The sequence below is a fragment of the Macrobrachium nipponense genome, chromosome 26, assembly GCF_015104395.2.
Source record: "Macrobrachium nipponense isolate FS-2020 chromosome 26, ASM1510439v2, whole genome shotgun sequence".
NCBI lineage: Eukaryota > Metazoa > Arthropoda > Malacostraca > Decapoda > Palaemonidae > Macrobrachium > Macrobrachium nipponense.
In genome coordinates, this window is record NC_087215.1 from 60,630,145 (window position 1) to 60,657,671 (window position 27,527).

The following is a 27,527-nucleotide window of genomic DNA, read 5'->3' on the forward strand; positions in this document are numbered from 1 at the left end:
GTCTGGCAGATTTTATATGAGGACCTGTATGAAGTTTGTGGCCATTTATAGGTATCCAATTTTGATGTAATTCATTTTTCACCATGGTATTTGATTGAAGTATATTGGAAATCATTGGTATAAGTTATGCAAGCCATAAGTAATTAATTGGTTACTTATCTGTCCTTAACTCACTTAGCAGGTGGAAGGCCAGTTGTCCATAGGTTTTTGTGAGGGAAGGTACTGTTTCTAATTCCCGATCCCCTCAGCCCAGTCCACCTGGCAATTCTGGCTATGTCCAAGTTAGTGGGTTTGGATGATGAATCCTAATTTTTTTTTAATATGTTAGCTTTTTTTTTCAGGATCCATGACTCCCATCATCGAACAAAAGTCTGCCTTGAACAGATGATGAGAAAAAAGACAGTGAAAGCTTTTGATCCCAGGTCAGTGTAAGAAAGTTAAATGGGAATACGTACTTTATTTCACAAAATATCATAATTACATGATTAATTAGAATGGTGAAGAAATCCACAATGGTGTAGGTGTAAATAAATAATAAAAATATATACACATACAAAATGAGAGCTCTCGAGAACCTGCTCAATATTCCTTCTTGATCCTGTTTGTATATATATTTTGTGTATATAATTTTAGTATGTATTTATACCTTGTATATACCTGGTGTTTCGAAATTAGAGGCCCCCTTTACAGAACAAATGGAAAGTTTTGAAGTTTTCTGCTATAGCCTATCTCCAAGTACATTATCTTAAGTTTCTGTTTAGCTATTTTTTATTTTACATTTCTTGTATTTTCAGACTGAGTGACAGAGTTAGATACACCCATGGCTAACGACTTGAAGGAAATCAGATGGATTCACTGAATCCAGGTTATAACCTTCAGAGAGGCCAGGGATGCTGGCGCATCCTTCATTTCATGTTACTGGATATCTAAATACATTAAAAGAAATGAATCCTTTGTTAAAAGAAACTGGAACAAAAATCCATATGGCTGTCATCACAAAAAGAGTGAGAATCTTGGAAGGCCTGAAGTCCTTTCTCAGGAGTCAAAAGACATCATAGCTGAGGCAGTGGGTAGACCAAAAAAGTCTTTACGTAAATTGGCGCTTGAACTAGAAACAAAAAGGGGAAATAAGAGAAGTTATAGTGCCGCATATCGTGAGTTGAAAAAATCTGGTATCAATCCATTTCATGTTATCAGCAAGCCCAACATCACTCAGCAACAGAGAGAAGACTGTGCATAGTTTTCTGGTTCATTTCTTAAAAGATTGGGATAAAGCTGACTTTCTCCATGTTGCCGCATCAGATGAATTCTTCATTTACACAGTCAGGAAGCCAAATCATAAAAATGACATGACTTGGGCTGCAGAGTTGGATGATATCAGCGATGACGTGCACTATCGCCAAGTTGTGAAATTTCCTGAATATTTGGAATTTTTCTCTGTTTCACAGCCAAACGGTTAATGTGGATCATCAAAGAAAAATGAGTCATGTAATGGCGAATACTTCAGAGAAACTGTGCTTACTGGTGGAGTATTTCCTTTCCTCAAAGATCCTGAAAATGTGTTATCTGTTGAAGAAGTCACATTTTTGCATGAGAAAGCACTATGTTTCAAGGCTCTTCAGACACAGGAGCTGCTTCGAAACAGTGGTATCAATTTCTTCTTATCAAATGAATTTCCAGGTAGCTCCTCTGACCTCAATGTGTGTGAAAACATTGGTAGTATCTTAAAGGATCGTGTTGAAGCATGCACAGTGAACTATGATGGTATACCAAGCCTCGACAACTTGCGAAGAGAGATGACCAAAGTGGGCAGCGAAATGGAGTTTGAGTCTCAGTTTTTTTGCAATTTGCTGAAATCATACCCCTCAAGAATGCAGGCTGTGGTACAGGCAGATGGAGGCCACATAAAATATTAAATACTCAGAGAGAAACTTAAATATGTAAATACCTGTTCTGAGTTACTTTTTGTTTTTGTCCATATCAGTTTTCATTTATGGTGTAGGGGGGGTGCTCTAATTTTGAAACACCCTGTATATTTTTAATATATTTCTGGGCTCAGCTCGTGTCGGCCTATGAAAGGATCCTTAATATCATTCTTTCTAGGTAAAATTAATCTAAAATTACCAGAGAAAAACAAAATTAAGAAAATGTCAGTAAAACTGACTCGCTCACTCTTAAAAAGAAGTGTCGGTATGGTAATAGGGGCGAGTGTGGAACACTACCACGAGACAATAACCAATTAGAACTTCCAATCAGAATCCCCCCAAGAGAGAGCTGATACCAACGGGCGATGCAGTCGCTACTACTACTACTAGAGGACGCCACGGACAGCAGCGCCCCTAGCGGACATCCTTAATTTTTAGCGCTAGCGTCAAGACGCATTTTTCCTTGTGCTGTGTTATTTTCGGGATTATCCTTTTCTACCATCATGGAACGCTCTGCTATTGCTACGGCTAAGTTAAGTAACTCATAAGTAATGTTTTACCTCAATTTTGTCTTCCGGTACCAGTATTTTCCTCTGAATAGGTCATATACAGTTCCCCGTTGCCTCGTGGTGGCGCCATGCTGCCTCGTTAAGAATTCCCGGTCCTCCATACTGGGACTTCTTATACTTATGGGCTTACTATATTGCGTTCATTGTTTTTTTTTTACATCGAGTTTTAGCTAGTTTAGCCCTCCTACCATGTCTTTTAGTTTGGTATTTAGGGCTATTATTATTATTCCGGCCCAGCATCCCGGCTCTTGCTCTTCATCGGCTATCGCTGGCTCCGAGTAGGCTTCTGTTTCTTGGAACAGTCTGCCTCCTCCTGGGCTTCTTTTTCTTTTACTAAAAGTGTCTTTTCCATCTTTTCGATGTATTTATTTATTATATTTAGGGTGTTAGGCTAGCCTAGGTGCTTGTTCCTTGTATTGGTACAGTCTGGTTCACGTGGCCCTCTCACGGTTGTGTTGCTCGCGGCCTAGGCCACTTGCGGTCACGTGTTCCATCGCACCTTACCCTGCCCCTGCCCTCCCTCTCTGGTATAGGGAGGGGCTGGGGGACCCCTTGGTTGTCATGACAACCTCAGTCGCCTTCTCTCTCTCCCTCTCTGAAGTGACCAGGGGTTCCTCCCAGCAGGGGGTATAGGGCGACCACTCATGAGGTACCGGGTCTCCGAGCGGGTAGTCGGTGAGGCGGGGAGGAGTAGGCCATCCCTCCCCCCTCTCTCTCTCCCGCCGTGTTACGCCGAGACCTTCTCCTCCCCCCCTCCCCAGTTGCTCAGCCACCTCCCTCGCTATAACGAAAGGAGCCTTCCGTCGCAGCCGGGGCACCTTTGGTTATAGATTACTGGCTCCGCTAGCGGGCGGGGTGGGCACTACTAGTGGTCGGTTGCTTGCCTACTATATCCTTACATCTCTCCCCCGCTACCGGAAGGGAGCTTGCTTCTTACCCGTGCACTCTTCTAGTAGACGGGTGGAGAGAGGTTTGTATTATTATTATTATAATTATTTTAAGGATATACCCTAATTTTACAATGAATTGTGTAATGTTATTATTATATTTCTACCATACCCGCCATTTTACGTCGTGGTTTCCTTTTACCACCACTCCTGGTTGGTTTCCCTTTGCGTCTCCGCCATCAGCGGAGCTATAGCCTAGGGCACGCAACCAACCTGGTTACCACACGTATTTTGGCGGCGGGGCTCTGGTTTAATCTAACTTTATCGCTCCGGCACCAGCGGAGCATCTGTTAGACTGTAAGTGTGTACCTGGTACTCATGTATCTTTCCACTTACAGGCTACCAACTGCCAGGTCCCAGCGTGTAACGCGACGCTGTTCGACCCCTGCGGCCACGATGAGTGTAGGTCTCACGCCCCCTGTGCCACGTCTTTCAACGGGATGATCGTCTGGCACCCAGAAGCCTGCGCCATCTGCTACGACCTGGTCGGTCAGCTGGGAGATGGGGTAAGTCCATTATAGGCTTCATTATCATTTACTAACAACTCTTAATCATAAGTTTGTTAACCCCGTGCCACCACTAGAAGCTCATCTCGCTTTTCTTTCAGGCTACTGGTGTGAGGGAAGTCGCCCTCGCCACCCTGAAAGCGTGGGTGGGCGGCTTCGGGAAGAACGCCGCCAAAGGCCAGCCTTATATTCTTGATAAGAAGCTGGCCGTCCAGATCTTCCCTGCGGGCAAGTCGACTGGATATGTTGACCCCTTGTCCGCGGCCCCTCTGATAGCCTCCATCCAGCAAGACCTCCAGCAATCCTTTGGGGTCGTAGCTGCCCAGGAGTCGGTCCCGGACGTTGCTGCCCTGGACCTTAACATCGAACCCATGGCGGTAGGGGTGGAGGATTTGTTGGTTGAGGTAGGTGTGTCGGGCGCCCAAGGTCTTTCCTTGGGTGCTCCTGGATCTTCTCCTGTACCCTCTTCGAGTGCTTCTTTCCAAGGCTTTGTGGGATCTGAGATTCCTACCCGCTCTCTCTGTACCCCCAAAGGTGAAGGGACAGAGAGAACCGAAGACTTTGGCTAAGACAACTTCTAGGAAGTCGTCTTCGTCTTCTTCGGCTAGGAAGTCTTCGACTTCCTACGCCGACGCGGTGAAAGCGAAGCCGAGCTCTTCTCACTCAAAGAGCTCTAGAAGCAAGGCTTCTAAGGAGAAGGCCCGCGCTCCCGCCGAGCCAGTGCCTTCTCCCGCCTCCTCCGCTTCCACTCCGGCTACGCCGGTAGGAGGAGCAGGGCCTAGCACCTTTGATCCCTCTGCTTTCTCAGCAGTGGTGATGCAACAGGTGGGCGAGCTGGTTGGCTCGCAAGTCTCCGCCCTGGGGACGAGATTCGAGCAGATGTTCGCACAATTGTCGAGCACTCTGTCTCAATCAGGCCAGTCGATTCAAGATCTCTCTAACAGAGTTAGGGAGAATGAGGACCGAGTAGCCGGGCTATCTCAGGCTCCTCTTCCAGTTTCCCCAGTGCCAAGCACTGGCATTCTCCAACTCCCGCCATACGACTCTCTGCCAGCTTTCTCCATGGAGAACCCATGGAGAGTAGCTGCCTACGCTCCTTTCAAGGATGGGATGATCTCTATCCCGGAGTGTGGAACTCGGAGGATTGAGGACTTCGAGTTTTACCCTCTGGGTCTGACGCAGCCTTTCATCGGTTTATGCTAGGCTGACTGTAACGGCTCTGACTAGGGAAGACAAGATCTCTAGAGAGTCTGTCCTGTATAGTAGAGATCATGCCCAGCGGGAATGGGTTCACTGCCTTGAGGACTGGGAGTGTACGAACACTAAACTCCAGGCCTACAAGAGTCCCTTTACTATTTTCGCGACGGAAGAGGAAGTTTCTCTTCCGTTCGCTACGAAATTAGTAGAGAAGTCCCTTCAGGCAGTCCTCAAGGATGAGCCCATCCCACAGTTGAGGGAGGCGGAGTCTACTTCTCCGCTCTTCCCGGCTTTCGGAGAATTGTGGGAGAACTTACCAGCTACATTCACGCTTAGGTAAGCTCAAACCTGACTGCGCCATGGACCAGTTCGGCGAAAGAAGCTACCGAGGCTGCCGGATTCCCTAATCCAGGCAGAGTTTGATGCGCGAACCAGGTTTGGTAGGTCCCTCAATTCCCTTATAATCACGGAAATGGCTGCTCTTTCTTACGCTACGGAACCGCTGTTCAAGATTTTGGCAAAATCTCAGTTCCAGACGGTACTTTCTGACGCTTTCGACTTCTTCCAGGCTAGGAGGAATTGCCGGAAGCATGTTCTACAAGAGTGTACTATTAGGCACGAGCCGAATAGACTCTTGGCTTCTAGCATGTGGGGAGCGGATCTCTTCCCAGAGTCCGCTGTCAACGAAGTGCACCACGAAGCTGCTAGGCTCAACCAGAGCCTTAGAGCTAGGTGGGGTATTTCCTCGAAGAGGAAACAAGAATCCGTCCCCACTGCTGGTAAGAAGCAAAAGAAGGCTGGTAAGAGGTTCCAGCCGTATCAGAAACACCAGCAACAGCAGCAATTTGTGCAAGCTGTCCCAGTTACCCAACAAGGACAACCTGCTAGTTCGAAGCAGAACCAGCCTATCCTCCTGTTGTCCCCTCAATCTCAGCCGTCCACCTCCTACGCAATCTCGCCAGCCTTCAACCCTTCATATGAGGCTCAAGGTTACAAACAACCAAGAGGTAGGGCGAGAGGTTACTTTCGTCAGCGTGGCGTCAGGAAGGGCAACAAGGAGCAGGCAGTTCAGAGGGGGGCGTGGTGGTCAACCCGCCCATCAACAATGAGGCTCCCCAGGTAGGAGGGAGGCTGTTCCTCTTCCGCCACAGGTGGGGGTTCAGCAATTGGGCACAGAGCATAGTGTCCAAAGGATTGGGTTGGAGTTGGATCAAAGAGCCTCCTCCAATCAAATCATTCCACCAGATACCATCAGAGGAATTGACAGATTACGCGGAAGAACTCCTTCAGAAAGGAGCTATTGCGAGAGTCAAGCATCTAAAATTTCAAGGTCGCTTATTCAGCGTGCCAAAGAAAGGCTCAACAAAAAGAAGGGTAATCTTAGACTTGTCAAAGCTAAACTCTTTCATTCGTTGCGACAAGTTCAAGATGCTTACCCTCTCGCAAGTAAGGACCTTACTTCCGCGTGGAGCCGTCACATGCTCCATCGATCTTACAGACGCATACTATCATATCCCTATAGCCAGGCACTTCCGCCCATTCCTAGGATTCAGGCTAGGAAATCAGACATTCTCATTCAAAGTGATGCCCTTCGGTCTGAATGTAGCCCCCAGGGTATTCACAAAAATAGCAGAAGTGGTTGTACATCAATTGAGAGCTCAGGGAATCATGGTAGCAGCATACCTCGACGATTGGTTGATCTGGGCACCAACAGTCGAGGAATGTCTCAAAGCCACCAAAAAGGTAGTTTGCTTTCTGGAACATCTGGGGTTCCAGATAAACAAAACGAAATCCAGACTCACTCCAGAGTCTCGTTTTCAGTGGCTAGGAATCCAATGGGATTTGTCTTCCCACAATCTGTCAATTCCAGTGGCCAAACGGAAGGAAATAGCAAAATCTGTCAGGCAATTTCTCAAATGCAAACAAACGTCAAGGAGAAACCAGGAAAGAATCCTAGGGTCCCTCCAGTTTGCTTCGGTAACAGATATCCTCCTGAAGGCAAGGCTGAAAGATTTAAATCGAATTTGGCGATCAAGAGCAAACTCCAAATATCGAGACAAGTTGTCAGTGATCCCACAGATCCTCCGCAATCAACTCCGTCCTTGGTCAAAAGTAAAGAACTTAGCCAAGAAAGTACCCCTTCAATATCCCCTTCCAGTGTTAACCATTCACACGGACGCCTCCCTGTCCGGGTGAGGGGGATACTCTCAGTTCAAACAGGTTCAGGGGACTTGGTCAGTTCAATTTCGCCAGCTCCACATAAACGTGTTGGAAGCAATGGCAGTATTTCTTACCTTGAAGAGACTGCTTCCCCCGAAGAAGTCTCATCTAAGGCTAGTTTTGGACAGTGCAGTGTAGTTCATTGCATCAACAGAGGAGGGTCCAAGTCCAAGCATGTCAATCATGTCATGATAGCCATCTTTGCCTTAGCAAACAAACACAAATGGCATCTATCTGCCACTCACCTGGCAGGAGTAAGGAATGTGATAGCAGACGCCCTGTCCCGGTCAGTTCCTCTGGAATCAGAATGGTCTCTAGACGACGGGTCATTCCAGTGGGTAAGCCTGAGAGTCCCAGGTCTCCAAGTGGATCTCTTCGCCTCACAAGCGAACCACAAGCTCCCTTGCTATGTGGCCCCCAACCTGGACCCTCTGGCTTATGCCACGGACGCCCTGTCGTTGGACTGGAATCAGTGGAGGAGAATTTATGTTTTTCCTCCAGTGAATCTTCTCTGAAGGTCCAAGCAAATAAGGTCTTTCAAAGGGATAGTAGCTCTGATTGCACCGGACTGGCCCAAGAGCAACTGGTATCCTCTTCTTCTGGAATTGGGTCTCCGACCTCAACGGATCCCCAATCCCAAGCTATCACAATCAGTACAAATGAGGACTGTGTTCGCTTCCTCAGGAATTCTCCAGACCCTAACTTTATGGACTTCATGAAGTTTGCGGCTAATAAAGATGCTAATATTGATCCACAGAATATTCTCTTCCTAGAATCAGATAAGAGAGAGTCAACCATTAGACAATATGACTCAGCTGTTAAAAAATTAGCATCTTTCTTGAAAGAATCGAACACTACAACCATGACAGTTAATCTGGCTATATCCTTTTTCAGATCCTTGTTTGAAAAAGGTTTAGCAGCTAGCACTATTACCACTCATAAATCGGCTTTGAAGAAAATCTTTCAAGTAGGTTTTCAGATAGATCTGACTGAATCTTATTTTACGTCTATCCCTAAAGCCTGTGCTAGACTTAGACCTTCCCAAAGGCCTACTACAGTTTCATGGTTCTTAAATGATGTCCTCAAACTAGCTTCAGATACTGACAACTCATCTTGTACATTCATAATGCTCCTGTGGAAGACATTATTCTTATTAAGCTTAGCCTCAGGAGCTAGAATTTCAGAACTGTCGGCTCTATCCAGGGATGCGGGTCATGTGGAATTCCTCCCATCAGGAGAAGTTCTACTTGCTCCGGATCGTAGCTTTTTAGCCAAAAATGAGGATCCTCTGGCAAGGTGGGCCCCTTGGAAAGTTATCCCACTTCCCCAGGATCCTTCTCTCTGCCCAGTATCAACTCTTAGAGCCTTTCTATCTCGTACTTCTTCAAGATCCTCAGGTGCTCTCTTCATGAGAGAAAAAGGTGGTACTTTGTCAGTAAAAGGTATTAGGCAACAAATCCTTTACTTCATTAAACAAGCCAATCCTGAGTCATTTCCAAAAGCACATGATATCAGGGGAGTAGCCACCTCAATTAATTATTTTCAACATATGAACTTTGAGGATCTTAAAAAGTATACTGGATGGAAATCCCCGACAGTCTTTAAACGCCACTATCTAAAGTCCTTGGAATCTTTAAAGTTTTCAGCAGTAGCAGCGGGAAACATTGTTTCCCCTGATACTGTATAGTAGTCGTAGTATAGATCCAGGTCTCCTTTCTACCTACAGCTTCCAACATGCCTCACCCTATCGCCATGCTACTCGGATATCCTAGCCTTAGCCGTGGAATCATATAGTGGATTGTCCCTTATTTTTTTGCTAGGGACATCCACACTTGTACTGATAGTGTACTTCAGTGTACCTACCCTTATTTTTATGCTAGGGTAGGACACAATGTGTTTGTATATTTACCACAATTGTACTAATAATGTACTTCAGTGTACCTACCCTTATTTTTATGCTAGGGTAGGACACAGTGTGTTTGTATATTTTGTAAATAATTTCAAGTAAATCCCTTTTAGTTTATATTACATGCATCACTGTAATTTACTGTAATTACCATTTAAGTACTTTAAGATTACTAACATTCTGTTATTTTACTGTTTAGTATAAGTTAGTTTAAGTGCTTAGTTTGTATGCTGTAATTGATTTACTTACATTATATCCATCATTTTACACTGTTTTTCATTGTTCCTTTTTTCCCATCTTGTCTGTTTCTCTGGTACTCTTTCATAGGCCGACACGAGCTGAGCCCAGAAAAGGGATTTTGACGAAGGAAAAATCTATTTCTGGGTGATTGGCTCGTGTCGCCCTATGAAACCCCCCCTTTTATTGTTTTCCCCCCCTTGCAGGACAAGATGTTTTTTATTAAGGATGTCCGCTAGGGGCGCTGCTGTCCGTGGCGTCCTCTAGTAGTAGTAGTAGCGACTGCATCGCCCGTTGGTATCAGCTCTCTCTTGGGGGGATTCTGATTGGAAGTTCTAATTGGTTATTGTCTCGTGGTAGTGTTCCACACTCGCCCCTATTACCATACCGACACTTCTTTTTAAGAGTGAGCGAGTCAGTTTTACTGACATTTTCTTAATTTTGTTTTTCTCTGGTAATTTTAGATTAATTTTACCTAGAAAGAATGATATTAAGGATCCTTTCATAGGGCGACACGAGCCAATCACCCAGAAATAGATTTTTCCTTCGTCAAAATCCCTTATTTATACCTACACCATTGTGGATAACTTCACCGATGCTTTATTTTGTCTTTGTGTCAGCAGTTGCAGTCAACATTCAGAATAAAAGAATATCTCTTGGTTGGCCCAGTTGACTGTCTAGTTTGGCTTTTCTCCGCCAGGTTATTTTCGAATGTTGTAGCCCTTTCAGAATTCTTCTCGCTGTAGGGAAGGATGGTTGTCAGTAATTTGCTAGGTGCTGTTGGCTGCTTTGTTCACTGTATTGTGACTTTTTGTTTTGTTCATGTGACTGTCAACGAATGTGATGAGAACTAAAACATTTTAAAATACACCTGGTGGAGAACAGGTGGACTGGAGAGTCATCCAGGTTTGCCAAGGGTTTTTCATTTTTTGTTTTTAATGCCAACTGCACCTACCATCATGTAAATGTAGCTATTTTTAACAGTAAATAAGTATCCAATTCAAATAATAAATTTTGTAAATATTTACATTTTTAGATTCAGCTGATCCTTTATGAACTATGGAAGTATATGTAAAAACTAGTCGTATTTTATTATTGAAGATAATTTTTAGAGTAGGGATGTTAAAACAAATAACTACTTATACAGTACTATATGTCATAGTTCCTTCTATCCGCATTGTATCTGGACGATCTAGTAAAGAACCTCTCTTTGACTGAATGCCACTAATGTATTATGAATCTGTGTAGCTCCAGATAACCCAATGAAACTGTTTTAGCTCCAGGTAACCCAAGTTAAAGTTGTGCATAGGAATAATGACAAGTGTTTTTCATTCTGTTATTTTAGGTACAACACAATGATTGAAAATGCCTACTTCTATGTAAACCCTCCCGACTCTGGCCCAGAGGCTATGAAAAAAGAACGTCCTCCGATGCATCAGTACATACGAAAACTTCTCTACAACGATCTCTGTAAATCAAATACTGAAAAGATTTTAAGGCAGGTGAGAACCCTGTTGCTCCTCCTGTATACTTAGATTTTTGGTGCAGAATTCATTTAGATTTGTACAAGCCTCTCATGTGAATACTAAAATGCTTATTCTTTGTTTCCTACTGTTAAAAGTAATAGATTCTACTCTTGAAATGTTAGACATCTACTATAGTTCAGTTCTGTTTACATTTCCATGCTTAACAGGTTCAAGCTCAGGTATCTGATCTCATTATTCTGTGTATAAGTTATCAGTTTTTTTTTATTTATATTTCACTATATTTTCAATCATAGTTTGTTTTCCATTCCTTTTGACAGATGAGAAAAATGCATTGGGAAGACCCAGAAACAGCCAGCTACATTGTGAAGTGTCTCACTGGGGTGTGGAATGCCAAGTTCTATAATATCAGATGCATTGCAAACTTGGTGGCAGGGTTAATATCCCATCATGTGAGTACTGCATACATACCTTATGCATTCAAGTTTAAGTAGCATGCTGTGAAATTCTTGCTGAGAAAATCAAAAACATGTTCTGAAGACATCCTTTAATCTTGAACATAACTGTTTCAAGCCATATTTTGCTTTTCTTCAGTGGACCATAGAAAAAACAATGCAGGTATGGAAGACAAAAATGGTACAAAGAAAAATAAAAATTAAATTAAATACAAAATAAGTGTCAACGACATAGATTGATACCATTGATACTTTTTATTTACTTGTACATACTTATATTTTCCTTCATGCCATATTTATCTTTCTTATCTTCATGTTATATGATCATCTGTAAAAAACCTTGTGTGACTTTAAACCCAAATGTTTTTCAAGTAACTGCTTACACTTACAGAGTGTGATTCATTCATATGACTTATGTATATTCATAAGAATTCATCTTCTTTTCACAGGACTGGGTTGGTCCAGCAGTCGTTGATGGTGTTTTAGAAGACATAAGACTTGGCCTTGAAGTCAACCACCCAAAATATAATCAGAGACGGATAGCAGCTGTTAAATACTTGGGAGAGTTGTATAACTACCGTGTGATTGAAAGTACCATTATATTTAAGGTTAGTGGACTTCTTGGCAGGACATGTAGGAATTCACTTTCTTTTAAATTAAATTACAGATATTGATTTATATATCTAGTACTTTTATAGTATGGTTTTTATATGTAAATGCAAAAGTGTGATCTTTTCTTACGTCATATGAAATTGTTATTACAGTAGTACCTCAGGATACGAAATTAATCCGTTCCAAAGCGGCCTTCGTAACCTGATTTTTTCGTATCTTGAACCACATTTTACATGTAAATTGCCTAATTCGTTCCAAGCCCTACAAAAACACCTCAGTAAATTTTATAATAAAGCTAAATTGACCAATATACAATGAAATACAACAATTTGGACCATTCAATACCTAACATAACCTTTATTGTAGTATGTACCTGTAAATAAAATGTATTAGTGTACATGGTACAAGAAATACTTTACGTACATGTACGTACACATGTAGCAAAATGTGGAACCTAACCTTACCTTTCGAGTGAGGTGATCTCCGAAAGTGGCGACAGAGGAGGAGGACAAATGGCAGAAAACATGAACACTTAACTTTATGAAACACATTAAAAAATGGCAGAAAACATTAACACCAGACTTTACGAAGCACATTAACAAATGGCAGAAAACATTAATACTTCTTGATTATCTCCATCTTTGTTTTTTTAGAAAACATCCTCTTCTTTCCGTGAACTTCAACAACATTGTTGGGACCAATGGCTAATAACATAAGTAATTAAGTTCACACACAACATGATAAAGTAACTTACAGTACAAAGAAAGTGAAATCACTAACACGAATTTACGTTAACAAATGAAATACGTATATGTGAAGGAACGAATTCCAGTGTTTACGATAACGCTGCCACAAAAAATGGTCAAGGAACGCCTTTACATAGAGGCATGATGCTGACCAATAGGAGAGCAGGATCTTATGGCAGTGACTAGCATCAGGAACCAATGGGAGAGCAGGAGGATGGTGGTGAGTCCACTCAGTTGGCGGTGCGCGAGTTTTAAAATTGTTCTTGGCGGTCCGGCTGAATCTTGGGACTTAACAGCAACAACCTTTCGTAACCTGAATTATTTTCGTATGCAGAGGCAAAAAATCTTCATATTTGCTTTCGTAACTTGAATTTTTCGTAAGTTGGGACTTTCGTATGTCAAGGTTCCACTGTACTGTTATTATTTGACGTAGGTAGTAGACCCTCTTTTAATCATATGGTGTTGAAGGTGATAGCTACATCAGCAGCATTCAATTTGTTTAAAGTTCTCTCTATTTCTTTGATAATTGCTTTTTCTAAGGTACTAAATTCTGCCAGTCTGTCTAATTCTTTGATAATTGCTTTTTGTAAATTACTTCATTCTCCAGTAACACAGTGATATTTGTCATACTCGGAGAGGAATGCAAGTTGCAAAATTGTTATTATTTATTATGTAGAAGAGGAAGCCTGTCCATATGAAACAAGGCCATGGGGGACATTAACTTGAAATTTAAACTTCCTAAGTATATATGGTGTTCATTTGAAAGAAATTACAGAAAGTACAGCAGTCCACTGTTATCGGCGATCCGGTTGTATGGGGCTTGTCTAGTGCCATAAAATCGGCAATTTATGGCGCCATAACAGGGCAAGTTCCGGTTATCTGCGCCATAAGGCACATGGCGCCAATAACTGGTTATCGGCGCAATAAGCACCATTATGGCGTCATAAATCGCAGAGTTTCGGTTAATGGTGGTTTTCGCTTATTGGCACACCCCTAGGAATGGAGCCCCACCAATAACCGGGGACTGCCGTAATAGGAAGTACAGAAAGAAGAAATCAGTTATTAGAAAAGAAAAAATAAATGAACAAATGAATAACTAAGTAGATAAAAATGTGAATAAATTGTTCATACAGCTATAGCATATTCATTTCTACTTGCAGGTGTTATATTCATTTATATCTTTTGGGGTCGTATACGACCCTAACGTTGTGAGTGATTATGATCCACCAGAGCACTTGTTTCGTCTGCGTTTAGTGTGCATGTTGCTGGAAACCTGCGGCCAGTTCTTCAGTTCTGGGTCGAGTAAAAAGCGGTTGGATTGTTTTCTGACTTATTTCCAAGTGAGTTTATGACTGCGTTTGATACATCTACTGTTTATCAGTTTGAAACCTTATTCCTCATTATACTGAAAATTTCATGTCAATTATGCAAGGTATTAGTTAATTTATGATTAAATTTGAGCTAACCTTATAACCCTTTCTCTCGTCAGCACTACTTCCAGTACAAGAAGAGCCTATGGACAGAGGAGCAAGAATTCCCTTGGCAAATTGACCATCTTGTTCGCGACACCATCACAGCAGTACGTCCCAAGCTGCAGCTGTCGAATAGCCTTGAAGATGCCCGCAAAGCTGTTCAAGTTCTCAATAAGCAGATTGTTGCTAAAGCTATTGAGGTATGTGAATAGGCTCATTCTTTGGAAGTAATACATTAGTTAAACAGACCTCAGTTTAGCAGATTTTTGTACATATCAACTACATTTTTGTTTTGTTTTTTGCTCTGCTACCATTTTAGATATTATGCCTTTTGAGGTAAATCTCTGAGAATGAATAGTAGTAATAAAGAAAAAGGTTAGATTATGTTGGGAATGATGTGAAATTGCCATTAGCTGTAACATTTCTAGTAAGTATTCAAGTGTGGGCTGTATTGTAGGGTCTTTGTTTCTTTTAGAAAGGTAGACTACCAAAGCATCTGTTTAGCTGAGGTGCTACTATACATAAAAACTGTTTTCTGTCTTGCCTTACTTTTCTTAGCTTGATGTTAAGGTCACTGACCAGCCCCAACTATATCCCCACAGATTCACCCACAAAGTGGGTAATTTTAACTGTCAGTGCCACCAGTGCTGCAGGTAAAATCTAGACAAGTGAGTTACCTGAGGTCTTGTTGGCAATGCTGGTGCAAATACCGGCCACTAGAGGCCGGCGAACTCAATTGCTTCTTGTTCGCTTGTCTGACACGACGTATCCTGGTACAAGCGAAATATTTTGGTCTTGTAGCCCGATCCTCACAGCTTTGATTGGCCTGTATTTTCTGTTGACGACTTCGGATTGTGATTTGGATTGCTCTTTTGGATTTTGCCTACAGTTGAAGAAGTGGATTGACTCTGCTTCTGAATATGGACACGCCCTAGAAAGAAGCACCTTCGTCCCTTCGAAGTCCGCCTCATCTGCTGCGCCTTTGGAGCAGCCCTGCAGTGGTGACGTAGGAGCCTGCAAGAAACGGTTGAGTACTCTCAGACATGATAGACATTCTCTTCGCATTAGCTGTAGGCAGGTGCAGTGTAATCTTGAACAGAGATGCGATGAATATAGGGATTGGTCGGTAGACCAAAAAGACATCTATTTAAAACATAGGACGGCACCAGCTTCTAAGTACAGGCAGTCCCCGGGTTACGACGGGTGTTCCGTTCTTGAGACGCGTCGTAAGCCGGAACATCGTAAAAAATCCTAAGAAAACCTTACTTTTAATGTTTTGGGTGCATTGAAAACTATGTAAACTGCATTCTTATTGCATTTTTCATCAAAAAAACCTTAAAATATTGATTATTTTGCATTTTTGGTGTCATATTTCATCTGCCAGATGAGCGTTGTAGGCGTTGTAACCCTGGAACATGCGCCGTAACCCTGGAAATAATGTCTGATGAATATAATTGAGAAGCACCTTAACCTCGGAACGTCGTAACCCGAATCCGTCGTAACCCGGCGACTGCTTGTATAAGCATAGGCAAACAACAGAACCTAAGAAGGTGGAGGAGGAAAATCTTGAATCTGTTTTATTTACGAAATTAGAAGATAGGTTGTCTTCGAGTATGACGAGCCTTTTTGCAAATATCATGGCTAAGGTAAATGAAGACAATGAATCGTTCTTTTTCAGCTCCCCTGCCTGTTCCAGGACCATCCCTAACAGGTGTCAAGGGTCATGGAGAATCACAAACCTGGAGGGTAGGATCTACCGACCCCCCCGGCGTGGAGCAGGGAGTGTTAGCAGCAGTTTTCCCCCTTCCCCCTCATGGTGTAAGTTTTGAGATTGATGTAAATTTAGGTCAAATACAGATGAGTAGCAGTAATAGGTTATGTAGTGTTCAGGAAGTGAAGTGCAGGTTTCTTCGGGTTCAGATTCTGTTGTAGTTGCTAGTGTGACAGTTCATCTTTAGAGCCATCTTTGGTTTTATTTCCTGCTGCGAGTTCTTTGCAACAGAAGTTTTCTAAGTCCATGGTTGGTTGTTTGGAGATGGTTTTGGTTAGTCGGGTTTTGAATTGTTGAATAGTGCTCCTTCATCTTTGTGGTTAATTTTCCTTCTATGGATAAATTTCATTCGTCTTGCTATGATGGTATTTCTGGTGATCAGGTTCTCAATTTGATTCTTTGCATTTATGATATAGTAATTATTAATGTCAAGTCATTTTCTCGGTTCAATGCATATTGATTTATGACAATTCAGTATGAAAAGAAATTGAATAACATTAACAACGAATGCCTAGCGCACACAATTTGAACAGCAATGAAAATCAGATTACAGGTGGAGAAAACCTTACTTTTAATGGTTTGAGTGTATTAAAAACTATGTAAACTTCATTTTTATTACATTTTTCATGAAAAAAAACTTCAAATATTGATTATTTTGCATTTTTGGAGTTATATAGCACGTGACAGATCTCAAATGCTGCTGTTTCCAGTTAGGGTTCTTAAAGTTTATCTGTCTCTTACTGAGGAACTTTTCCTTGTCCGAGAACCTTATTTGTTTCTCCTGGGTGTCCATCTCGTTCCATTTCCAAAATACGATTACTTTCTTCTTAAAAAAGGTTGTTAGTCAAGTGTCGGTTGGTTCTTCATCGCTTTTGACCTTCAAGTTGTTCTTTGCATCCAAAGGCATACAGTATCGGGGATGGCTACTCCTTCGGCTTTCTGGAGGGAATTTTCGGTTTCTGCGATCTTGGAGGCGGCTACTTGGGGACTGGTGTTGGTTTTCACGACGCTGTATCTTATAGATTTTCAGTTTCTTCAGAAAAAGATTACTCACTGGGTCTTATGTTTCGGCCATCCCAGTTTATAATTAGCTTGGTATTGTTAGGGTGTTGGGAGTTTAGGTTGTCAGTGATAATCTAAATGAACTTAAGAGTCTCTGTTAGTCAGGATTTAGACTGAGTGTACTATTGTTCTTTTAGGCCCCGAAGGTTATACAGATCCTGATGGGCATGTTGGAATGATGTCTTCAGCACAGTCATTTGCATCAGTGAACAGTAGAGAACTCGAAGGTCCTGCACACTCAACTTCCAACTTCTCCTTCATACATGAGAGGCTTGAGAGCCACATGGGAGGTTCACCGCTTCCCCTCCATACACGAGAGGTAGAGAATACCACTTGGGAGGTTCTTCAGTCTCAGGTGGTTTCTTAGACTCAACACTGACATTGGGGTACTTCCTCTGCCAGCATCCTCACCTACCGAGTTAGTTAACTAGGTGAGGAATTTTGCTTTTCCTCCATGCACAACAGGTATAGAATACCACATGGGAGGGACTTCTGACTCAGATGCTACCTTAGATTCAACACTGGAAATAATTTCTGATGAATATACATGTAATTGAAAAGCGTCGTAACCTTGGAATGTTGTAAGCCAAGGACTGCCTGTATATGATTCAGTACACAATGTAATTGTACAAGAATAAGAATCAGATTCGGTCCGACTTCAGCAGTATGTATAATGTATATGCATCCTCATATTATTGTAGTATAAATAATAACATACCGGTCAGTATATTACTTTGAATCAGCTGATGGCAAATACGAGTTGGCATCACTGTACGTATTAAACTCATTATTGCCCTGATTGGCTAGCTCCTCCCAACTTTACCATGTTTGTTGTCTTGCGGGAAGACAGTCTTTATAACTTTGTTGACATTTCAGTATAGCTGATTATGGGATTTTATGTGCCATACAAATCGGAAATCATAAGAAATTTGTACATTTCATTGCTTTCCAAGAATATTCCCTCTGGTGACGTAATATGAGTAGTATCACGTCTTCTTCTGTTAAGCAGACGAATTTCTGTTAGTCACGCTTGATGTAATTACATTAAGCTTTATATCAATTACAGTTGCATATATATTACTAATTGTGTTATCAATTACAATTGCAACTGAAATTAATATTACATAGAAATAAAGATTTACACGTACAATTACCTTAAATATGTGTAATTTATTACATTTCAATTAATTTACAATATCTTGCCGTCATCGTACAGTCATGTTATGAAGGGGTTGTGGCCTAGAAGGGCAAGATATGCTGACTAGTCAATTTCCTTCACTCCAGATGCAACCTCTTTTCTTATAATCTTGTTCTCAGCAGATGTTCTTTTTCCTATTTTGCATAAGGAATATGTACATGCTTCACTTACAGTGGTCCCCCCCCCCGTATTTGCGGGGATGCATACCAGACCCCCCTGTGAATAGTTGGAACCCCTATAAAAATGCATAAAACCTATTTTATTAGTTAAAACTCAAGAAAAACCCACTACAAATTTTTATAGTACCTGTTTTTTTTTCATAGTTTTATCACAAATAGTGCATTTTATGATGACATTGATTTTTTAAAAAACCAAGAATTTGTGGATATTACTGCGAAAATACTGCGAATATGCAAATTTTCCGTGAATAATGTGGGGAAACGTTCCACAGAAAAATCTACGAATGTGTGAGTCGTGAATCCGGAGAACATGAATACGGGGGTCCACTGTATATAAAACTAAGTCATTATCATTAAACGATGCATTTTTAAGTCAAATTTGACTTTAATGCGCCATATGGAGAACTAAGTTTATTGTTATTTTTTTCTTCTCATTAATAGATTCCGTTTGTTCACTTGTTTCCATCAGTAATATGAGCTTTCCTGTATTTATATGAAGGGTATGAAAGCAGCAGTAAATGAGCTCTTTCATGCCAGTAGTTTTGCATAATTTGTCTCTCATTTTACCATGGTTGTTTGAATTTATATCAAAGTTGGAGAGTGTGTTTCATGTTACCAATGCACGATAATAGTCATTAGCATCCGGAACATTGCTTTATCAGCCTCAGCTACATATTGCATATAAATTTGAAATTATATTGCCATGATGATATCACAGTAAGTAAAGTTATTATGTAATTCATATCAGTCTTATTTTACATAACATCATTTATTTCATCCCTATGGTAGGTGTTTACTGTCGTATGATGGTCGAATTACAGGCATGTCGGATGTTGTTGTCATGTTTGGTTGTATGAGCAGACAGATGTTTCTCGTTCAGTTGTTCTTGGCTGTACACATTTATACAAGTATAACATTAAGATAATACCTTCATCATTCTCTTGAACATTTTTGTTAAAACATGAAGATAGTATAAAGATGTGAAGGTATAAAGGATAAATGTTTGTATTTGTCCTCTCTCTTTGCATGATTGCAGGTGGCTCCTGCTCCCGCTGTGCGCAAAATGTACAAATACATATTTTCAAGATAGTGTTGTACCAGTATTATTCCCTAACCCCATCGTAATTGAATTATAAGCCGAAGTATTGCATTTTGATTACCTACTGCCTGCATTCACGATAATGTCTTGGAGATTGTTCTCTAGTTTTTGTTAATGATGTTTGCAGAGATTATCAAGATGGGAACAGAGTTGGTCTAGGTTTTTTCTTTCTCCTCAATCTATGACCTCTTCTGCTGCTTCGGTGTTTCCTTTCCCCCAATTTCTTCTAATCTTCTAATGTCTTTACACAATCTTACTTATCGGTTCGTTTTTCTGAGGTTCTCCTACTGTCTCTTCAGGGTTCAGGGAAGATGTACATTTCGCAGGGCTGGCTTCTTAGCACCTTCCTTGCGTCCTGTAGTTCTCAGGCTGCTAGTCTGAAGGCTTCACAGGCGGTTGCAAAGTTTTCCGCAACTTCGTATCTTCTTGCTTTCTGGGTCTGAGATACGTATACCGTGCCTACGGCGGCTGTTGCAGCTGATACGGCAATGGGCGGTTCGTCTGCACCACCATTAGTACCATTTGGGTAGCTGATAATTTCCTTCTTTGGTTCCTATTGGTTCCGCAGTTCGTGGCCTGTCCTTAGAGTAGAGGCTCCTTTGTGTCCGCCACAGTTCTTGCGGTTGCGATGAAAGCTGATGATTCATCTGCACCATCATTAAGTGTATCAGTACCGGTCGTGTCCTCAGCCTCTCCTTACACTAGGATACCTGGTAATCTTCCTTCTTCGGCTCCCATTTTTATGCTTTCTGGGTTTAAGACGTACTGTGCCTACCATGATTGTTGCAGCTGATACAACAGTGGGCGGTTCGTCTGCACCATAGTTAGTACCGTTTGTGCTTGCAGCTGGTAATTTACCTTCTTTGGTTCCCATTTGTTCTGCAGTTTGTAGCCTGTCCTTAGAGGTTCTTTTGTGTGAAGCACCAGTTGTTTTTTCTACCTGCACAAAGTTGGCATTTGGTACTTAGGTGGTTACTCCAAGTGGGGCTGCTTCCCTTTCTCTTATAATTCTTTCTCGATCTTTTTCTTTCAGCTATTTCTGTTCCTCCTCCAAGGTGTTCAGTGTGGGTTTGGCTTTGGTCATAGTCACTGGCTGCTGAGGGGTTTTGCAGTTAATTGAGACTAACTCAAGGTCATGTCACCATCTTTGGTTCATAAGTGGTTTGCGCAACAAGATGAGGTTGGCTCTTAGGGTTAGGAGTTGGTCGCCCAGGGGTTACGTCATTGTCACTGGGTAGGGCGGCAAGTTTGCACAGTTGAGCGAGACTGGCTCAGGGTTATGTCATCATCCTTAGTTGGTACACAATTGGCGTATCCTGGTTCGGTTGCCTCTTGAGGTAGTTGGCTCAGGTGTTACAGCATCCTGTCTGGGTAATGCTGGATTGCGCAGTCGGGTGCGACTGGCTTAAAGGTTTATCATTGTCTTGTTGGTACGTATAGCGTCACACAACTAGTTGCAGTCGGATCAGGTGTGATGGTGTCATGTAGGTCTGTTGTGGGTCATCCAAGTGTAGTAAGTTCCGGGTTATTGGGTGTTGCTCGTGGGTTTTCAGACTTCTCTTATTCTGGTGCAGTTGGACAGGAATGACAGAGGATATCCTTTGAAGAGGAAATAACAGTACTGGTGTTACGAACCAAGAGAGGTCCGCTTCAGGTTCGATATTATGATAAACAAAAAGAATTCAGCACTAACAGTTGAAACCGGGGATACGAATATAGAAAGGAACACTAACACAACAAAGGTTTGTTTACAAGCTTACTAACAAAGATAAATGCAGAATGGTGTCTCATATTTACATAAAAAGGTAAAATCTTACACTGCATGAACTGGGGGAACAGTGAGGTAATGAAAGTACTTGCCGACCAGTTTTGCAACTCGAAGCGATGGCTTCACAATAGGAGAACTCTAATTGTAGACGCCTTCTTGTCTCCGTATTGCAGAAAATAATGTCTACTCTTGATGCTTGAAGGGCAGGAACTCCCCAAACCTCTAGCAGAACGTTTCTTCTCTGAAGTCTTGTACAACGTCGAAATAACTCGGTCATCCACTCCTGAAGACGACTTGACCAGAATTCGACCAATTCTCGAGCGCTTTTTTCTCTCTGATCCTTCGTCGGTTCCTTCTTCTTTTATCTCTCTCAGATGATCTCTGATCTCTGCTGCTGAGCTCTCACTGATCTGATCTGTGACTCTTACTAAAGATCTCTTACTCTGTGACTAACTGATGATCTCTGCTGCTGATCTCTCACTGATAATCTGATCTGTGGCTCTTACTGATGATCTCTTACTCTGTGACTAACTGATGATCTCTCCTTTCTCCTACTTCATCTGTTGTATTTATACGGCATTCTGGGGGCGGAGCCTACGGCGAACGTCACAGACTCCCGAGATTACTGGAACAATTTAGAAGTTTCTCGACGAGCTATTGCATCAGAAATCGCGGCGTTTCTCACGTCACGTCGGCGCCTGTCAAGTTCCACAACACTCCTGCCGATTCTAGAACCATCATGAGAACAAGCTCCTCCAACAACATGCGCGAATGCCTACGTGCTGCAGAACTTCTCGAAGATGCGTTTTCCTTTCCTTTATCTTTCTTTGCTATAAAGCAATTACCATTACAACTGGTTGTGGGTTTTGTTTATCCGGCAAAGGCAAGAGAGTATAAAAGGATGGTGGACTTTGTCCTTTCTCTTTTTCTGCAGTCCTATGCTCTGGAGGAACCTACCAAATTGATTCGAGTAATGTTTGTTAGTTGTATTCAACTAAACCGGTCATCTCTCAAACATCAAGTCACCTGATCTGGTTTTGGCCGATTCAGGCAGGATTGAGGGAAGAAGACTATAGATTAGCATCACTTATGGAGTACAGTAGGCTGGATTCAACCGTGTTTCGTAATAGTAAGGGGTTTTTGTGGGTTAGCTGGTAACCCTTCTGCCAGTGTCAGACTTCTGCTCAATGAATCTGTTGAGGCTCTTCTCTCTTGGGTGCCTTCGTTGATTTGCTTGGTGGGGATTACACACCATGAGGGTTTTTTTTTTCCAACATGGTGGGTATACTCCTTCCGATCCTGAATGGTTGAACAACCTCATCACTTCGGTTTTGAAAGGGTTGGCATACCGGACTAACATTTCTGATGGCTATATAACGTTTTGTCAAAAAGAGGATGGACTTCTTTTAATCATCTGCCGCCTCACTTCTGGACATTAGTAAGTGTTCTGTTGAGGACGTCTCTTGCGCTCTGCAGCAGTCTTTAGAGAGCAAGATGTCTTCTCGATGGTCAATGTCGTTTCGTTGTTGTCACAAGTAGTCATAGCAGCATTGTTGGATGATTGTATAGCACGTGACAGATCTCAAATGCTGCTGTTTCCAGTTAGGGTTCTTAAAGTTTATCTGTCTCTTACTGAGGAACTTTTCCTTGTCCGAGAACTTTATTTGTTTCTCCTGGGTGTCCATCTCGTTCCATTTCCAAAATACGATTACTTTCTTCTTGAAAAAGGTTGTTAGTCAAGTGTCGGTTGGTTCTTCATCGCTTTTGACCTTCAAGTTGTTCTTTGCATCCAAAGGCATACAGTATCGGGGATGGCTACTCCTTCGGCTTTCTGGAGGGAATTTTCGGTTTCTGCGATCTTGGAGGCGGCTACTTGGGGACTGGTGTTGGTTTTCACGACGCTGTATCTTATAGATTTTCAGTTTCTTCAGAAAAAGATTACTCACTGGGTCTTATGTTTCGGCCATCCCAGTTTATAATTAGCTTGGTATTGTTAGGGTGTTGGGAGTTTAGGTTGTCAGTGATAATCTAAATGAACTTAAGAGTCTCTGTTAGTCAGGATTTAGACTGAGTGTACTATTGTTCTTTTAGGCCCCGAAGGTTATACAGATCCTGATGGGCATGTTGGAATGATGTCTTCAGCACAGTCATTTGCATCAGTGAACAGTAGAGAACTCGAAGGTCCTGCACACTCAACTTCCAACTTCTCCTTCATACATGAGAGGCTTGAGAGCCACATGGGAGGTTCACCGCTTCCCCTCCATACACGAGAGGTATAGAATACCACTTGGGAGGTTCTTCAGTCTCAGGCGGTTTCTTAGACTCAACACTGACATTGGGGTACTTCCTCTGCCAGCATCCTCACCTACCGAGTTAGTTAACTAGGTGAGGAATTTTGCTTTTCCTCCATGCACAACAGGTATAGAATACCACATGGGAGGGACTTCTGACTCAGATGCTACCTTAGATTCAACACTGACATTATGGTATTTAATCTGCAAGCATCCCCACCTACTGAGTTAGATAACTGGGTGAGGACACACATTTACACATGATGGGCTAATAATGAGTTACCTGCATGTGCTCCGTGGACAGGTCAGGCTGAATTACATTGATCCCACCTCCATTAAATTTTGTTATTGGGCTAATTCAGGTGTTTTGGGAGTGTATTGCAATATGAAGTTTTCATAATAAAACTAATATTGTAATACTTACCTGAATACCTGAATGATTCCCACCCTCCTCCCCACTTCATTTTGAGAGTGAATAAATCAATTGAGTTGTCTGGCCCCTAGCGGTATTTGCACCAGCGTTGCCAACGGGACCTCAGGTAACTCATTTGTCTAGATTTTACCTGTAGCGTTGGTGGCGCCGACAGTTAAAATTACCCACTTTGTGGGTGAATCTGTGGGGATATAGCTTGGGCTGGTCAGTGACCAGGACTAATTCAGGTGTTCAGGTAAGTATTACAATATTAGTTTTATTATGAAAACTTCATTTCTTTATTATTATTCAGTAGATGAACCCTATTCATATGGAACAAGCCCATAGGGGCCATTGATTTGGTAGCAGTAACAGAAGGTAATGGAAAATATATAGAAAGAGATGGTATTAGAAATGCAGGTAGATTTACAAAATAAATAAAAAAGCATATAAATTAATAAGATACAAAGAGATAGATTTACAAATTAATAAATAAATAAAATGTAAGTAAATTATTGAAATGCAAAGAAATCTATTTGAATTTTGAAATGCCATCTTTTTATATATAAACCATATTTTGATACATATACAGTCTATTGGTGAAATTGTTTAATTGAATTTCATTTAAAAAACATTTGATTCATTGTTTCAGCAAGCTCCCAGTTTACGTCAGTTCCTGGAACCTGAGGAGGAGAGTGATTCCTTGCAGACTATTTCAGAAGAAGGTATGAGATATCTAAGTGTAAGGTAATATGGTTTACTTAAATACAATAAACTCACATTCACAGTTAGCATTGATAATAAAATGGAGGATGACTTAAAGGCTGACTCTCACACTGATACATTGCTTAGAAGTAATTGTTGGATGTGATCAGTTGTAAGTTTCAAGTTTCAAGAGAAGCAGTGGACAGTGGTCCATTCTGCTTTAAAGTGGAAAACCGCAGTACTATCTGCAAAATTACCAAATTGAGCTATGCCACCTACTGGACTCATGAAGCACTAATTCACAAGTTACTGTAGTTTCAGAAAGATTCTTCAGTGCTCTCCTTGAGTACTTAAGGGCTTCCATTTGCTGTATCTGGAAAATCGGCAATGAGACTAGGCAAAACTGCACCATTTTTCTGTTTTGTATTTTTTCAGATACTGCAGTCTTCTATTTTAGGGCAGCATTGATTTATTAGTTTCTAAATAACATTATGAAATGCAGATACCAGGCTCAGGTGTAGGCCATCTGTGTGTAATTGATGAGTTTTAGTAATCCATGCTCAGACTTTTTCATGCACTGTTACTTTCCTACATGTATGAAAAACAGTCTTGTTACAATTTGGATCAGGAAATACTTTGGTTAAATGCTGCGTGGAACTTCACGTCCCCATATTTGGGCTGCTAGGATTGTACAAGAGTAGTACGTATGATAATATGTAAAAAAATCTCTTGCAAACCTTTGTTTTAGGTTTTGGGGATTTAGAATAGCTTCAATATTGGCAGTTATAGGTCTTACATTTCTTTCAAAAGCAACATGTTCTAAATAAACTGTGCTGTGGCCAAGTGTATTTATTTAGAATTATAGTCAACTTGCTCATTTGAGTCTGACACAAATGAGAACCAATCTTTGAATAACTTTACATTAAACTTTGGGTAAAAAACAGTATGGTATACCATTAGTGCAAAGAATACAGATTTATGTAAGGCATGTAGTACTTCTGTATGAAGAAGAGACATGAACACAAGGTGGAGATGGTGAGGATTTTGAAGAGGTGCAGCAATGCAGCAACAACAAATGCTGAAGTGTGATTAGGTGATCATGTTTTCTTTGAATGTGTAGTGAAATCTGTCAGCATCTGGGAAACAGAATAGGAATTTAGAGAATTGACTATAGACATCTGATGATGAGGAGTTAGGAGCAGTCAGTCAGAAAAGTAGTAAGTGTGAAAGTAATAGAACAAATGCAAATTAGAAGGCCCAGAAAGTTGTGAACAAGGGACATAGACATAAATTCAGGCAGAACGTGCACAAGTAATACGTATAAAGCAGAGGAAACTCATTTCACTTTTAACATGTAAGGGGTTAAATTGAATGTTAAAATAATTGTGTCAACAGATACTATTGTAGTATTGATCAGAGGAAAATTGTAGTATACAGTAAAAATTTTCATTACTAAGGTAGAAAGTGCAAAAGTCAGATACATAAAAGAGAATGCATTTCATGTCTAGTCCCCATCCCCATAAAGGGGTAAATTGAATATTAAAACATTGATGATGTAGGTGACACTGTATTGTAGAATAGGGTATTAGGAGAACAATGCCTGTTTTTTTCCCCTGACATTTCGTCGCTTATCTAACAATAAACATAACATCTTTGCTTATTTGGAATTTTAAAATCAGGTGATGTAAGTGTTTCTGGCTTAGAAGGAGACATCATGGAGGACATGGATGATGAGGATGAATTTGAAGACATGGAGGCAGAGTTGGACTGGAGTGAATCCCATGCAGAATCCTTGACTCCTTCCCAACACAGTCAGCCTGGCCGAAGCAATCCAGAAGAGGTAACAGTTTCGTTTCTTGAGCATCAGACCCCTGCATGAACTCTCAGAATATAGAATTTAACACAAATCCATTGCTTTTAATGTATCCTTTTCATGCACCTGCCTGAATCCATGAAATTCTATTCCTCCCCGTAGGGACTAGTGCTGTCAGTACACAATACGCAGTGCACTGTAGAGATTACTTAAGGTTCTTTGTAATGTCCCTTCAGCCCCAAGCTGCAACCCCTTTCACTCCTGTTACTGTATGTCCATTCATAGTACATACTCTCTTCCATCTTACTTGCCACCCTCTGCTAACGATTGTTTCATATCACAACCACAAGGTTTTCCTCCTGTTACACCTGTAAAATCTTTTAGTCTCAATTTTCATTTCAGTGCTGAGGGACCTCATAGGTCCTAGCACCTTGCCTTGGACCTAAATTTTATATTCCATCCCAATACATACTTCCATGAGTAGCCAGTCCTCAGTAAGAGGAAAAGAATAACGATTTGCTGTTTCCAGTATGTTGATGCATGCATGTAGGATTACCTGAGGTCACCAGTTGCTAAATTTCTCACTATATTACTTTTGAGTGTTGATCAGTTAGCAGGTCACAGTCTTCCCAGGTTCTTGGATTGTTTAGCTAACTGTTTTTTTAATTTTCATTCACAGCTCATATATTATAAATTTTCTTAGATCATTTCCTTTTAGTGCTTTGTGAGTTAATAATGTATATATAGTTTTTCTGGGAGTGACCTGTGTCGCCCAGTGAAATGCCCTTATAGCACTCATTTCAAGGTATAAATAATTGCTAAATATACCAGAGAAAAAAGCCATATGGAATGCCAGAGTTACCACCCTGGATTGATCACCTTCATAGGTGTCGGTATAATAACAGGGGCGAGTGGATGCCACTACCACAGACCTGCAGCCAATTAGCTCTCCC

The 27,527-nt window shown here is 41.4% G+C and overlaps 1 protein-coding gene across 2 annotated transcripts in view; it reads left to right on the forward strand.

Annotated features, from left to right (window-relative positions):
* LOC135200314 (regulator of nonsense transcripts 2-like) overlaps positions 1-27,527 on the forward strand; it is a 305,608-nt gene that overhangs the window by 198,944 nt on the left and 79,137 nt on the right. For both annotated transcript variants that reach the window (XM_064228867.1, XM_064228866.1), the window contains exons 14-21: positions 342-422; positions 10,853-11,009; positions 11,312-11,443; positions 11,896-12,054; positions 13,965-14,144; positions 14,294-14,476; positions 24,709-24,781; positions 26,441-26,601. In XM_064228867.1, coding sequence (XP_064084937.1) covers positions 342-422; positions 10,853-11,009; positions 11,312-11,443; positions 11,896-12,054; positions 13,965-14,144; positions 14,294-14,476; positions 24,709-24,781; positions 26,441-26,601 — 1,126 coding nt within the window. The remainder of the gene's footprint in view (positions 1-341; positions 423-10,852; positions 11,010-11,311; positions 11,444-11,895; positions 12,055-13,964; positions 14,145-14,293; positions 14,477-24,708; positions 24,782-26,440; positions 26,602-27,527) is intronic.